Source organism: Meriones unguiculatus, chromosome 7 (genome assembly GCF_030254825.1).
Source record: "Meriones unguiculatus strain TT.TT164.6M chromosome 7, Bangor_MerUng_6.1, whole genome shotgun sequence".
NCBI classification, from domain to species: domain Eukaryota; kingdom Metazoa; phylum Chordata; class Mammalia; order Rodentia; family Muridae; genus Meriones; species Meriones unguiculatus.
Window position 1 is genome coordinate 90,980,918 of NC_083355.1, and position 16,101 is coordinate 90,997,018.

General features: G+C 48.4%; 1 protein-coding gene across 1 annotated transcript; it reads left to right on the top strand.

Annotated features, from left to right (window-relative positions):
• Positions 1–739: 739 nt before the first annotated feature.
• On the top strand, positions 740–8,719 carry LOC110541320 (acyl-coenzyme A thioesterase 1). The gene is made up of 3 exons (XM_021628089.2): positions 740–1,518; positions 4,938–5,140; positions 7,842–8,719. The coding sequence occupies exons 1-3, from the start codon at positions 960–962 to the stop codon at positions 8,418–8,420; spliced, it is 1,341 nt and encodes a 446-aa protein (XP_021483764.2). The 5' UTR covers positions 740–959; the 3' UTR covers positions 8,421–8,719.
• Positions 8,720–16,101: the final 7,382 nt, after the last annotated feature.

Below are 16,101 nucleotides of genomic sequence, written 5' to 3' on the forward strand. Positions count from 1 at the left end.
CTGAACCTGGGGTCCAGCCTGATAACCGCTTCAGTTTGCAAACATTTATCCAGCTTCTGTTTGTCGGATGCTCTCCATGGGCAAAACCCTATTCTCCACTCTACTCACTCTTCAGCTCTGCCTAGCTGAGCTGCAGAGGTGGGTTCGGCCAAGGGGGGGGGGCACTGGCAAGACACTACCAACTAAAGGAGAGTGAAAACAAGGCATTCGTTCCTCTGAGCCATCTAAGGTCACTTGCCCCTGGCCCAGAAGGCTGCAGTTCCTGTCAGGCCGCCCTCCTCCCTTTAGGTCGGAGATAACAGTTTTTGTAACAAACACGGCTGTATCTCTTTGTTCCAGATCGTCCCACTGTTAAAAACAAACAAACAAACAAACAAATAAAATCCTGTCCCTTTGTGAAACATTAAAGTTTGTGTAGACCACTTGCTTCCGGCCAGAACTCAGACTGGAAAAAAAACCTCATAGTAGATACCAAACGGACAAGGACTTGTCGGTAGATACAAGAGCATTCGGGGGCGGGGGGGGGGGGGGAGGACAGGACACTCCTTCCCCCAGGCGAAGCACAGGCTATCAGCTTCTTATTTAATAGTCCCAGCAAGCCTTTCAGATAAGGGAGAGGCGTGCAGAAGAACGGTGTGGCTCTGTAAAGGTCCTCAGTATCTAAGAAGCACAGCCAAACTGCAAGGAGCTCCTCAGACTCCATAAACACTGGGAGGAGAGAGACCAAGAAACTCTTGCTCAAAGAATGAGGGGTTAAGAGCAAACCGAGCCATGCACGTTTCTCGGGAACCGCTTGGATTTCAGTGTGGAACTGTAGCTTCTAATCCTTTCATCGTTGGCTGTCGCTGTACTGCGATTTAGACACACTGTGTTGATGTCCGTGGGAGTCTTTGCTGCTCGCAAACCTTTTCCTTGTTCAGTTGGGAAACCGGCTTTGCACGAGTCTCAGAGTTGGTGGGATGTGTCGGAGGCGCCAACCAATGGGAATGCAGCGAGCGGTCCCACCCGCGACTACTACCCCAGTCGGCTCGGTCCACCTGCCCCTTCTTGTCCAGCTTGAGATGGAGGCGACGCTGGTGCTGGAGCCCGCGGGCCGCAGCTGCTGGGACGAGCCGCTGGGCATCTCCGTGCGCGGCCTGGCCCCCGGGCAGCCCGTCACGCTGCGCGCGGCCCTGCGCGACGAGAAGGGCGCGCTCTTCCGCGCCCACGCGCGCTACCGCGCCGATGCCCACGGCCAGCTGGACCTGGCGCGCGCGCCCGCGCTGGGCGGCAGCTTCGCGGGGCTCGAGCCCATGGGGCTGCTCTGGGCCATGCAGCCCGACCGGCCTTTCTGGCGCCTGGTCAAGCGCGACGTGCAGACGCCCTTCGTGCTGGAGCTGGACGTGCTGGACGGACACGAGCCCGACGGCGGGCGGCTGCTGGCCAAGGCGGGGCACGAGCGCCACTTCCTGGCTCCCGGGGTGCGGCGCGTGCCCGTGCGCGAGGGCCGGGTGCGCCCCACGCTCTTCCTGCCCCCAGGTGAGCTGCCCTGACCCTCCCTTTGCTCCAAGAGCCTCTGTGAGTTTAAGTGAAGAAAAAGGCAGCTCCGGATGGCTTGGACTCAGAGGAAAGGAGACAGAACGGGACGGGAAGAGGCCTGTTACAGTGCTGGTATTTCTCTGAAGCTGGTCCTTCAATTCCACTGCTCAATTACAAGACTAATTTTACTAAGTTACTTCCTAAGTTTTAAGGAAAGGGATACGACACGTGTAATAATAAAACGAAAACTGTTGATGATACACTGGGCATAGTGGCACACACCTTTAATCCCAGCACTCAGGAGGGAGAGGCAGGAGGTTCTCTGAGTTTGAGGCCAGCCTGGCCTACAGAGTGAGTTCAAGGTCAGCCGGGTCTACACTGAGAAAGTAGGATGGAGCCTTTTTCTGTTGACTGGCGGTCTGAGGTCATTGCATAGTCCTACATCAAAGGATGCTCGCTCAGCCTCTTTAGTAGCCAAAAACGCAAAATAAAACTACAGAATACATTGCACAGCTTCACGGGGGACAAAACTTTCAAAGCCTAACATTTCCAGTTATGCCTGTAATCCCAGCACTCAGGGAGGCTGAGGCAGGCGGATCTCTGTGAGTTTGAGGCCAGTCTGGTCTACAAAGTGAATCCAGGACAGCCAAGGCTTTACAGAGAAATCTTGTTTTGGAAAAACAAACAAACAAACAAAACAAAACAAATCCAATTAATGACAAATACACAGCTAGAGAGGGTGAAAGTGTTCATACAGTTGTCTGGAAAGCAATTGGGTTTTAGGAGGTAGAAGAAAATGTATTTTTACCCTTTTTGTGATTCGTGTGCACCAGAAAGCTTGGAAATAGTCCAAATGGCCCCCAGCACTGGGGCCGATGAATAAATGGAGGTGCGTTTCTAGAAGCCAAAGTAATTGAGCCACAGCTGTCAGTGTCTTGCGCTCGACACAAATTGAAATTGTAAGTGGGTAAAGGCTGCACTCGCTGATCATTCCCCGTAGTGCTCAGGAGCACGGAGCCACAGCAAGGGGAGGCAGGCGCAGCAGTTGGTGGTCTTCTCGTGCCACGGTCCTGCTGGTCTTTGGTATTAGGTCCCTCAGCTTCTGTCCAAGGCCAGCGTTTCATCCGAGACCCTAAACATCTTCACAATTGACAGTCTTCAGGTGACCAGCACTCCCTTCAAGCTCTCAGTTTTCTTTAGTCTGAGCTCACTGCTCTCTCTTGCCATCTCTCTATTTCCACTTTTCGTCTTCCCTCCCTGGCTACTCTTGAATTGTTTGGTTGTGTCTTCAGTCAGCTGCCTGAACCGTTTCACAGCTCAGTGACTGCTGCCATGACAACCTGGGAAGCCTGTTCCTTGCCGGGACTATGCTCAGAAAAGGAGTTCCAGGCTGACAGACTTGCCAGCTGCTTGGAAGCTGGGATGTCCATTCAGGAACTGGGTCCGTCAAGTGCTGAGCTGTCATGGCGGCTGCCCCTGCTCTGCCAGCTCTGGCTTGCTGCTCCCTCCTGTCTGTATGTTACCAGCTTAGCCTACACCAAAAGTAGGCAAGAAAAGACGACTCGAGAGAAGCCTTTTCCTAAAGTTGCACACTGGTGTGTGTGTGTGTGTGCGCGCGCACATTAAAAAAAAAAGTGTCTCCCAGAGGGCTTGCTTTCATAGTTAGAGAAGGGTCATTTAGTCAATCACAGCCTAGCCTCTTTAGCACCAATCATAATCACTGAGATTTGTGTTTTAAACCAAACACAGGTTTGCCCACAGGTACAACTGCTAGAAGAGCAGGGGGAATGCCCCTCAGCTTACGAGATAACCACCACGCACACACACAGCCCAGGGTAGAAACGTTATAAGAAAAAGTCTGGTGCAAGTTGTTGCGGTCACAGTACAGTCTGCTTGTGTTCTCGCCCTTCCACCATATGGGTCCCAGGGATTGAACTCAGATCATCCGGTTTGACAGTGGGGGCCTTGTTAGCCCAAACCAAAATATATAAGGCATACATTTAAGCGGTGGCGATGCCGAGGGGCACTGGTACATAAAGTCACAATCGTGCAGAAGAGCAAACAGGCGAAAGAGAGGCTTTCTGTTGCCTGAGAGTCCAAGTCAGAGTTCTCTGGAGCAACAGAATGGACAGGATACATATTGTGAAGGCCTTTATTGGATTAGCTACGGACTGTGTGGTGCATCAATGGCTGTTTGCACTCGAGGCCGAGAACATAGTCGTTGCTCCATAGACCCCACTGGATGCCTCTGCCATCCCAATGTGATGATGAAGGTCTTTGGGATTCCTAGACAGCCATGTTGGAAGACCAAAGAATCTGGGTTTCCAGGGTCAGGCATGGTGCCAGCAACAGGTAGATCCGCTTACCAGCAAAACAAAGAAAAAAAGAACAAACAAAACAGGACTGCCTTTTCCTCAGACTGCTTGGTGTCTGGACTGCCAGCAGAAGGCACTGCCCGCCTTGGATGGTGTGTGTGTGTGGGGCGGGGGGAAGGCATCTTTTCTCCGCATTTAATCCTTCCTGGAAATGCCCAGAGGTGTGCCTTACTGATTCTAGATCCAATCAATTTGAAATCATGATTAACCATAACACTGAGTTATTGTTTCAATTGGACGTGCAAAAGACAAACCTTCTTAGATCAGCGGTGAACACACTCAGGACCCCAAAACACGCAGAATGAGCCTGCAGCCTTTGTGTCTCTGTCCATTCACTTAGCAAAAGGCATTTGAGAGTCACGGGGTCTCCTGTCCAGCAGGCCTTCCTGTTTCATCATGACATACCATTCTATGGAGGTTGCTCAGCCTGGACCTCTTCACCAGCTGAAGGATGTCGGGTTTGCTCGCAGTCTGGAGATTGGGAATAGAGCTGCTACAAACGCTTGTTTGTCATTTCGTTTCTTGCTCTTGCTTCAAAGGACTGGTTTATCTGGCTTTGATGGCGACTGCCCAGCCTGCTGGTTCCTACAGACTGCACTGTTGGTTTTATATTACACCAGCATTATGCCATAGTTCTGGTGGCTGCACATCTTCTGCGGCACTTGGCGTTGTCCAGTTTGGGGGACAGGAAGGGACAGTGCTTTTGTTGTCATTGTAAAGGTTGTTTGTGTGTGTGTGTGCCTGTGCATGCGTGTGTGTGTGTGTGTGTGTGTGTGTCCTCAGCCATGCATGCTAGGCACATGCTTTTCCCTGTCTTCTAAATGTCCCCTCGATGTCTTTGTAAATGCTTGTGGAGCTTCGAGGCTTTGGGTAAGGAAGGGGATATGGATTTAGCCCAGGCTGCTCTCCAGGTGCTTAAAGGTAGGAGGTCCTGCAGTATTTTCCACTATCGGTTGAAAACCTTGTGGTCCTCACATAAGCAAGAAATGCCTTTGGTGCCACTGAAAACAGTTTTTAGTAATATTTAGTTTTGTTTTTCCCCAGAACCTGGGCCCTATCCTGGGATCGTGGACCTTTTCGGAGTTGGAGGTGGCCTCCTGGAGTATCGGGCCAGTCTGCTGGCTGGGAAGGGCTTTGCCGTGATGGCTCTGGCTTATTATAACTACGACGACCTCCCCAAGAGCATGGAAACCATGCGCATAGAGTACTTTGAAGAAGCCGTGAACTACCTGCGTAGCCACCCCGAGGTTAGATCACCCTCCTTTTTTTGCCCCTTTGTCAGATCTCCTCATCATGTGCTCCATTTCACAGAACAAGTGAACTGATGACAGCCAGCCTCAACTTCCCTTAGTTCACAAAGAGTCCAAGCCCATTTGAGATCCCTGGGTTTGAAAGAAGTAGAGAGAAAGGAAAAGGAAGGGTCTGCTGAGGATGGTGGTTCATGCCTGTGATCCCAGCACTCAGGAGGCAGAGGCAGGCAGATCTCTGTGAGTCTGAGGCCAGCTGGGTCTACAAAGCAAGTCCAAGATAGCCAAGGCTACACAGAGAAACCCTGTCTCAAAAAAGCAAAACAAACAAACAAACAAAAACAAAACAAAAGAAAGAGAGAGAAAGGAAGGAAGGAAGGAAGGAAGGAAGGAAGGAAGGAAGAAAGAAAGAAAGAAAGAAAGAAAGAAAGAAAGAAAGAAGGAAAGAAAGTAGGGCCTCTCCCAGCCAGTGCTCTCTCTTGCCTGTGTCCCTGTGTCCCTATGTCCCTGTGTCCCTGTGGGAGCGGAGATAGAAACACAGGGTGAGTTGTGAAAGAGGAACTTTACAATCACTAGCAGGAGGCCAGGGTGCTCTGAGCCTTCTAGATTCAGCATAGGCCAGGCTGGGGTGGAAACCCTTGCTTGTTTTATAACTTTATCACCAGAACTTGATGTGGCTGGAAGCAATGGTGCTCTTGGGGAAGTGGAGCCAGACTAGGATGCTTCTAGAGAGAAGCTTGGGAACAGATTTTGCCAATTTCCCACTCCATGACTCTGGCACTTCTGTTTTCTTCTTTGATAAGTAGATATCCGAGTTTCATCTTTGTTGCTGTGATTAAAAATAAAAATAACCAGTCAGGCATGGTGGCACATACCTTTGATCCCAGCATTCTGGGAGGCAGAGGCAGGTAGATCTCTGTGAGTTCAAGGCCAACCTGGTCTACAAAGGGAGTCCAGGTCAGCCAAGGCTACCACAAAGAAACACTGTCTCGAAAAACCAACCAACCAAACAAACAAAATAAAAACAAACAACAACAAAAGCAACCTATGGAGAAAAGGTGTATTTTAACCACGGTTCCGGCATTCAGTCCATCAGAGAAGGAAGTCACAGAGGCAGACTGTGAATCACGTCACACTCAGGATTGGCTTGGAGAGCCAGATCCATGCATTCTAATTCTCAACTTCTCTTTTTCTGGCTTTATACCACCTAGGACTTGGCCCAAGGAATAGTACCACCTACAGTCCTGGTACATTCCCACCTCAATTAGTGAAATTTAGAATCCCCTGGAAAGCATATCTAGGTCAACACAGCCTAGGTTCCTCACTGGAACTCCCTTCCCAGGAAAGTCTACACTGTGTCACGCTGACAAGGAAAACTTTCATAGTAGGGTAGTTAAAGCATTATTTGACCTCGTAAGTATTAGTACTTAAATGAGGAGCAACATTTAAGTAAACGTTTAAAAGTGGTCAAGAGTACCAAAGGGAAGGGGTGAGGGGTGAGGGGAAGGGAAATTGGGAGGGAGGAGGAAGAGGGACAGGGAGAGAGAGAGAGAGAGAGAGAGAGAGAATGATTTCTGTGAGAGGTCAGCCAAAAGGCCCTTGCTTATAGCTCAGAGGACAGTGGGTTTCAGGGCAGGAGCGAGCAGTCCTCGTGGGTAATGCCAATTCAAACCATTCGGAAGGGTTTCTATCGCTGCGACGAAACACCAAGACTGAAAAGCAAGTTGGGGAGGAAAGGGTTTATTCGGCTCACACTTCCACATGGCTGTTCATCACTGCAGGAAGTCAAGACAGGAACCCAAGCAGGGCAGGAATTGATGCAGAGGTCATGGAGGGGTGCGGCCTATGGGTTTGCTCCATGGCTTGCTCAGACTGCTTTCTTACATAACCCACAATGAGCTGGGCCCTCCCCCACTGATTACTAATTAAGAAAACGCCCTACAGTTGGATCTCATGGAGTTATTTCCTCACCTAAGGCTCCTTCCTCTCTGATGACTCCTGCTTGTGTCAAGCTGACCCATAAAACCAGCCAGTACAAACCTCCCCACAGCTTTCGCAGGGAAAGAGAACAAAGTCATAACTAGCCATGGCTCGGGGCACAGGGCCGTGAGAAAACAGGAAGGACCCGAGGACGACCAGCAGAGAGGAGCTTACAGGAGAGGAGGCCGGAAGTAAGTGTGGGAGGCCGTCCCTGCAGAAAGATGGTGGACTGCACCCCAAACACGACTAGAGGGTGTCTGCTGAGCTTACGTGGGGCATCTGAGAGCTGGAGCTGCCATGGGAACAGGGAGACTGTGGAGGGGAAAAATGAGACATTGCTGCCACGGCTTCTGCTTTCTCACTGTTGTATGAAGAGCTAAAGGCAGAGCAGCATGTGGGCCCAAGAGGCTGAGGTGGTAGGAGAGGCTGTGAGGAGGTTCCTGGAGAAGGGGAAAGCAAAGCCCTGGCGATGTGTGGCAGGGCTGATGGCCACATCAGTGCTCCTGTCAAGTGCAAGATCAGGGGGCAGCAATGTTTGTTTCCTTGGGTCCATTGACTGAGCAGTCTAAGGGCAAAGGGAGACGCACAAATGTCTTCTCAAAGCGGCTTCATTCCTGCCGTGATGGTTTCGAAAATGGATAGAGTGCTTTTTGGCTGGGCCTACTCACTGTTAATACTGTTCCTGGATTAAGCCTCCATGTTTCATTTGTTTCTTTGTCAGGTAAAAGGACCAGGAATTGGGCTGCTTGGGATTTCCAAAGGGGGAGAACTTGGCCTTGCTATGGCCTCCTTCCTGAAGGGCATCAAAGCTGCCGTGATCATCAATGGCTCTGTGGCTGCTGTTGGGAACACCATCTACTACAAGGATGAGACTATCCCCCCTGTGACTATCCTGAGAAATCGCGTCAAAATGACCAAAGATGGCCTCAAGGATGTCATAGATGCTCTGCAGAGCCCTTTGGTAGAGGAGAAGAGCTTCATCCCCGTGGAGAGGTCTGACACGACCTTCCTGTTCCTAGTAGGGCAGGATGACCACAACTGGAAGAGCGAGTTCTATGCGGAAGAGATCTCTAAACGCTTACAGGCCCACGGGAAGGAGAAGCCCCAGATCATCTGCTACCCGGAAGCTGGCCATTACCTTGAGCCCCCTTACTTCCCCCTCTTCAAAGCTGGCATGCACCAACTGGTGGGCACTAATATCCTCTTTGGAGGGGAACCTAAGCCCCACGCCATGGCTCAGGTGGACTCATGGCAGCAGCTCCAGACTTTCTTCCACAAACAGTTGGGTAGTAAGAGTTAGGGGGCCTCCTAACATGCAACCCCTCATCTGATATTCTGGGGGGGGGGGGGTCAAATACAGTGTATGAAGATCAGGTCTGATTACATCATCTGAACATATAACTCCTTTAGGTTTACATTTTTAAAGTTAGTATTACTATCAAAACGTGCTTATCCAAGGGCTAGAGAGTCTTTGACTGGCTTGTGCAAGTCCCTGGGTTCAATCCAACGTTCTGTAAGAAAACAAGCAAATATTATATAGGAACTGTACAACTTCAAGGAACAGTGCTCAGAATAAAAAGGAAACCATGAGTTACCACACTGTGTATCAGGAAACCTTTTTTTTTTCGAGATAGGGTTTCTCTGTGTAGCCTTGGCTGTCCTGGACTGGCTTTGAAACCCAGACAATGCAGCCAGTCCTGATGAGACCTGATAGGCTAGGGTCAGATGGAAGGGGAGGAGGACCACCCCTATCAGTGGACTTGGAGAGGGGCAGGGGAGGAGATGAGGGGAGGGCAGGATTGGAAGGGGATGAGGGAGGGGGCTACAGCTGGGATACAAGTGAATAAACTGTAATTAAAATAAAAAATAAAAATGTAATCTATTACCAATAAGAAAAAGAAACCCAGGCTGGCCTTGAACTCCTAAACTTGAAACTCTTGAAACTCTCCTTGCCTCTACCTCCCTGAGTGTTGGGATTGCAGGTGTGCTCCAGCATGCCAGCTGTCCTTCAATTCTTGGGCCAGTGTTTCCACTCTCATCTTCCTTCAAGAAGTGCTTTGAGGTGACTTGGGGCCTCTTTTTTGATCCTTAACACATGCATAGGCAGCAGTGCAAAGACGGTTTTTGCTTTGTTTTGTTTTTGTTTTTTTTGTTTGTTTTGTTTTTTGTTTTTTACACACATAGCCAACAAGATCCTTGGAAGCAACCAAGATGTCCTCCAATAAACCAATAGGTGTTGGTTACTTCCCCCATTTTGTACCTGTCAATCAGTCCCTGTTTTAAACTTGTGTACTTGGGGAATAATGCACCAGAAACCAGAAAGGGATCAGCGTTCTTTTACCCCAGAATGAGCAAGTGACCTCATGTGGAAGTGTCTTGACTAAAATCTGCTCTCTGCCAGTGGTCAGTGTGGGGCCAGATCCTTCCTCCACAAACTGACAAGACTGGAAAGATGCCACTGGCTTTGTGTTTCTTGGCCGCCGTTTCAAGGTGAAACCTTCATGGCGTTATTGCCAAAGGGGCCTCTAAAGGTGAGGCTAGACGAAGTAAGCGTTCCCCAGGCAAATGCACACATCCGAATGGTTATACCTCAGCCTGGAAGGAGCCGGGTCTGGCCTAGCCGAGGACGATGATAATGCCAGATGACCGTCTCTCTGAAGAGAAGACTTAGAGGTTAAAGCTTGGGATGGGAAGATGAGGGAAGACACCACTGTACCTCCTGGCTGTTTGACATGGCTTTCCTGAAAGAAACTAGGACACATAGGGAGCATTCAATACGCAGTTCCCATACCACATTGTGGGAGCTCTCTACTCCCACAGGAAGCAGAAGGGCACGTTTGTTTAGTCCCTCTCCGTAAGTCACCTCAGAGTGACAAGGAGGAGGGAACATGCAGGTGGAGGCTCCCAGAGCAGCTGAGGGGCAGGTGCGCTTGGAAGCGGCCCAGTGGCCATGTGGGATGTCCAGGGCCACACACAGCCTGACTCTGGAATGCTAGGCTGCACGAACCATCAGGGTGAAGGCAGAAGGACAGACTGATGAGACTGAGTTGGGAGGGAGAGTCTTACAGGGGCTCTTCTGGAGTGGGGACTAAGAGCCTGACTTTCATCTGATGGCCAGGGAGGTCACCAGGGCCCTGGTTCTAGGAGCTGTGGGAACAGCTGCAGTGCAGGGACAGGAGTGACCAAGGGAGGCCTTTAAATCAGCATGAGGGGGGGCTGTCCCATCGCCCAGCTTTCCTCTTCACTAATGAAAAGAACGGGCACTCCACTTCCTCCCCCAGTGTCTAAATGCTTGGAGCAGAGTGGCTGCTGGAGAGGGTGGTGGTCTCAGTGAGCGCAGAGCTTGTGTAAGCCAATGTCCCACTGTGGTCTGTAACCAATACCTGACCCCGTCACCTGGTCAGGATCCTCATGATTTCATAACATCACATCAGTAAAAAAAAAAAAAAGTCAACTGGTGTTGGAGCTAGTTGGAACTAGGGTAAAGTTCATGGTGAGCTCTCAACTGGGTAACTAGTGTTCAAAGCTCTGGGCAGTGAGCCAATACCAGGATCAGCAGGATAATGTATCCAGGCAGCCAGTGGCTGTGTGGAAAACCAAAACCTTCATTTAAGCTAACCTCTCTGAATGGAGGCGTCCTCCTTGAAGGACAAAGGATGTGGCTATGTAAAGAGAGAGAGACTCAGGATTTCAGTTTTCTGTTTCCAGACCAGATTCCCCAGAAGCCACTGGCTGCCCAAGTCCAGAAGCTTTTGACAGAAACAGTCGTGAACTTCAGGGTAATTGGGACAGTGTAAACCCTCGGGAACCACAATCCATTGGACAGGTCTGAGACTGAGGCTCTGAGGGGAACAGGTCCTATCCACCCTGCTGCATGGACAGAGAGTGCCCAAATTCCCCTGTGATGTCTTTAATCCTAGAGTTCAGTTACTCATTTTTTTTTCTAAACTTTTTTACTTTGAGATAATTTTATACTTACATAAATCTTGAAAAAAAAAAAAAAGACCTCAGAGGCTGAGACATCTTTCTCACAAGCTTCTGCTCCTCACAACCAACAGTCCCAGTATGGTGGATCAGCTGGTAAAGACAGCTGCCATCAATGCTGAAGAGTCCCATCCCTAGGACCCTCTGATCTCCACCTGGTGTTGTGGTGCCTGCATGCCCACACACAAAATAAAACACTCTATGTCTCTCATTTTGTGCCTTTTCTCTCATCCTCTCAGTACGTTTAGGTTTGTGTAAATGAGCAATTATAATAGGAGAGAGACAATTAGGTATTCTTTTTTTTAAGATTTATTTCTTTATTATTTATATAATACTCTCCCTGCATGTATTCCTACCCACCAGAAGAGGGCACCAGATCTCATCATAGATGGTTATGAGCCACTATGTGGTTGCTGGGAATTGAACTCAGGACCTTTGGAAGAGCAGCCAGTACCCTTAACCGAAGAGCCATCTCTCCAGCCCTTAGGTATTCTTATATGAAGAGCTGGTGGCTGATTAGGGGTGGTGGTTACTTATTTAGCCTCTGTAGTGATCAAAGAATTATGAAATAAAAGTGCAAAGTTCATCAGAACATCAAGAATGAAAAAATTCAGACATCTAATCTTACCATTTGTTGTTGAAGCCTGGAAGAAAAAACAGAGGGCATTAAAGGATTCAGTTGGTCTGGGAAGTGGTTAGTTTTTACTTAGATGAATATGGGATTCTGTTTGTTCACGGTACAGGAGGCCTATTGTTTGGTAGCAGCCCAGAAAGTCCACCTGCAACTGAGCGGAATAAAGGGAGGTGCATTCCCAGCAGTCTAAGGAATTGAACCATAGCTGTGAGAATCAACACAAGGCACTGGCAAAGCTGTTGGAGGAAAAAGTCACACCCCAAGACAGCAGTCCAATATCATCCATTGTGATAAAATTCACAATGTAGGGTGCCGGCACTGGCAAAGCCCAACAGTACCTGAGTGGGGAGTGAGGATTGGAATAAACAACACAAGTCACAAGGGATCAGCTCAAGAGGACTGTCAGTAAAAACTGCAGCTGCCAGTTTATTCCACAATCCCTTTTTATAGGAAAAGCCAGACAAGTCCCATCAATACAAAAAAAAAAGAAATTCATGAAACTGTCAAACCTGTTTTCTTAAACCACTTCCCTGTAGCAGATATGGTCCAAGGTCACACAAACACATTTAAGGAACTTGGTGGTACATTCTGCTCTTCTCTGCCTCAAGGTGAAGGGCAGGGTGAAAACATGTTTTTCACTGAATACTCAATAACAAAGCAGCTGGACAAACAAGCAGCTCTCCACAGTAGGGAAGGAAAGTGTTTAATGTATGCTTGTAAATAGTGTTAGGATAAAGAAAGCCAAGCGATGTCCACACACACTCTTGTTGGGGCTGAGGGTACAGGAACCCAGTGGCAGCTTGTCTGGTACTGACTATTCCTTAGCAGAGTGCTCTCTGTCTGGCCTTTATGGGCCATTCTTTAAATTGGTTGAAGTCAAACTTTGCTAAAGATGTGGGTGAAGGATAGGTAGTGGTGGTGCACACTTTGATCCCAGCACTTGGGAAGCAGAGGCAGAAGGATTCCTTACTTTGAGGCCAGCCTGGTCTATAGAGTGAGTTCCACAACAACTAGGGCTACACAGAGAAACTCTGGCTCCAGAAACCCAAACAAAAACAAGCAAATAAATAAAGTAAGAAACCAAACCAAATCAACAAAACTTGTGTTCACTCAAAATCTTGTCTTCAAGTGTTTGTAGCAACTTTCTTCATAATATCCAGGCTGCAAACAAACAAAAGTCCTCCTTGGTGAATGGATACAAACTGTGCTACATCTATAGGATGGGACATTTTGAGGAAACAGAAAGGCCCAATGGGTAAAAGAGCCCCTGAGCAGTTTCAAATGCATTCTTCTAGGGAGTGAGCCCCGACCTCAAAGGCTACATGTTTGTTCTTCATGGCATTCTGTATTAGAGATTTTTCTCCACATCTTTTTGTTTGTTTGTTTTTGTTTTTTGAGACAGGGTTTTTCTCTGTAGCCCAGGATGCCCTGGAACTTGCTCTCTAGAGCAGGCTGGCCTCAAACTAAGAGTTCTACTTGCCTCTGCCTCTCAAGTACTGGGATGAAAGACACGTGCCACCACACCCAGCTGTGTGAACACAGCTTTTCTTTTCTGTGGGGTAAATACCTCACCAGAGACAGCTGAGTCATATGTTAAGAAGAGGTTTGACTTTGTGACCCTACTGCCCTCTGGTTTCTCTAGACTGCATGGTTTTGCAATACACCAGCATGGTGTGATGTTTCTGTTGATCGTTTCCGGTTCCTGTGCATCCTTAGTGACAGCCAGCATTGTCCTGTTTCAGGGGCAGGAGAGGACAGTTTTGCTGTGATGGTTCATTTGTAAAATATTTTCAATGTCAAAAAACACCAAGCGTTCTCTGTAAATATCCATGAAGAAGCCAGGTTTGGAGGCGCATGCCTGTGATGCCAACACTCAGGGAGGTAGAAGCAGGCAGATTCCTGTGAGTCTGAGGCCAGCCTGCTACAGATGAAAAGGAAAATGCTGTAATTGGATATTATCCCCCCCCCAAGGTGGACCATAAGTAAAGCAGAAAGGTAGGTAGCGATCAGGGTCCTACTCAGTGAGCTCTCTCGGCTGTGTGGGAGGGGGACCTTAAATTTCTCCTTGGAGTGCTTTGCAACATTTCGACTGTTCATGGTAAGGACTGAGTTCTGATATGCCAGAGGACACATTTAACCTTTCTACTTTAGGATAAGAGCACGTAGGAGAGAAGCAGATTGTATCAATGATGCTGAATTGGAGACAAAGGTCTTAAGTTGAACAGCCACCTTCCAATGTGACTGTAAGAATTAGACGCTATATTATATGTCTGTTTGCTGAGCATGGCTATTTCCATGACTTAAATTATGTGATGGATAATAACTACCAAAAGGACTCAACTTTTCATTAAAACATAGAGAAAATGGTAACAGTATCTCCCCGAAGATTTACATCAAAATCCTCCCCATCCAAATGGTTCGAGGCAGAATTATCATAGAGAACTAGATGATACTGTCAATGTGTAGACTGAGTAGGTGAACCATTTATTTTATATTCTGTTTCTACAGCAGCTGTTTGGCCAAGCAATCTGGTCCTAATTGGTATTCTAACAAAATTACAAAAGTAATCAATGGACTAGCCCTCGGCGCTCAGACTTCCAAGTATCGGCTGTAAGTGGGGTAAAAGTCAGGGCAAGCGCTCAGCTAGGTGATCTGTACAGTTCAAGGGCTACCGGAGCTCCTGTTGTACCCAGCAAGTGACTACTCTAAAAACCATGCCTTCCACGTGAGCCAACTTACTTACATGTAGAGAGCCTTTCTTTAAGATGAGGCCAGATACCATTAAATTCATGTATGAGGTATTGGTCACTTTACTGAATAAGTTTTATTGGTCAATACGCATATTACGGACATAGCACATGCATGTGTATCCTATGTGGACCCTTTGATCCCCAGGATTCCCCTGTTCACGTCTGGAAGCAAACAGCGCCTCGACTGGCCTACAGGAGAAATGCATGCGCCTGTCCCTTTCCCACCCAGCAGCCTGGCAGCTGAGCCTAGGGACAGCCCAGACTACAGAGGGACTCAGAACGACATATATATGTATATATATTATAGAACATTGTAAAGGTTTTTTTTTTTTTAAAGCATCCCTGCTTTTATGCTTTCTAAATTTGGAGGGGTTGTTGTACTTGTTAGGTTCTGTTTCGCTTTATTATTTTTTAGTGAAGGGTTTGACTCACAGGTTTTCTTTTTGCCTGCATGGATGCCTGTCCCAGGGAGGCTGGAAAAGGCTGTTGGGTCCCCTGTAACTGGGATTATGAGCCCCCACGTGCATGCTGGGAATTGAGCATGGGTCCTCTGGAAGAGCAATCGGCGCTCTTACCGTGAGCCATCTCTCCAGCCCTTTACGGATGAGTTTTTAAGGTGGAAACTTCTTTTTCCACGGTGAGAGAACAATCGTCTAATGCTCCAACTATTGACGACAGGGTAAAATATCTGCCGAAGTGCGAGAAGGGTTGCTATGAGGAAAGCCAGGTGAGCTTTCTATTACAGAAGATAAGTGACCTTTGAGAGGACGAGTTTGAAGCCTCTGTCTCTAGAACAGTTAAGTAAAGTCCTTACCTTCCATAAATGACCATGCTCTCCTTTCTGTCTTACCCCCTGCTTGAGATCAGACCTTGAGAAATCACAGCAGGACAATATGATTGGGAAATTGTCCCTCACCTCCCTCAACATCATCTCTGTGCAGCACCGTGCAAATCTCCCAGAAGAGGTGTGTCTGAAAGTTTGACGTCAGAGACACTGTGATGGCTAATGTTGTCAACTCAACCGCATCCGGAATGAGCTAAAACTCCTAGCAGCTGGGCAAGCTTGTGGAGGACTTTCTTGATCGGATCTTTGGAAGCGGGAAGGCCCACCCTACTTCTGGAGGCTGCCCACATAGGAGGACATGGGAGAAGAAGCGTTGTCTTCTGGCTGCTTATCCTCTCTCTCGCTGGCAAATTCATCTGCCCCGCTGCTGCGGCATCCCTCGCTGGTGTTGGAAGCTGACTCCATTAAGACTGCAGTGCAGGCTGAAGAACCAGCAGCTCCCTGGGACTTCCCTGGGACTTCAGCATCAGAATGGGATTGTACTCACCCTGTCTTGTGAACTGAACAGCTTCTAAATTATCGGATTTTGGTCAGGGACAGCCATTGCTGGACTGCTTGGACCACAGCCTGTAAACGACTGTCATAAACCCACCTTTAACACATATGTAGATTCATCTCCTTCGGTCACCCGTCACTTCACCCTGACATGAGAACAGACTGGACCAGGACAGGTCCATCCTGCCCCACAAGAGGCAGCTATGTCCTAACCACCAATCATATGGCTGATGAACTTATTTTCATAGAAATAAGCTCCACCAACGGGGGGACA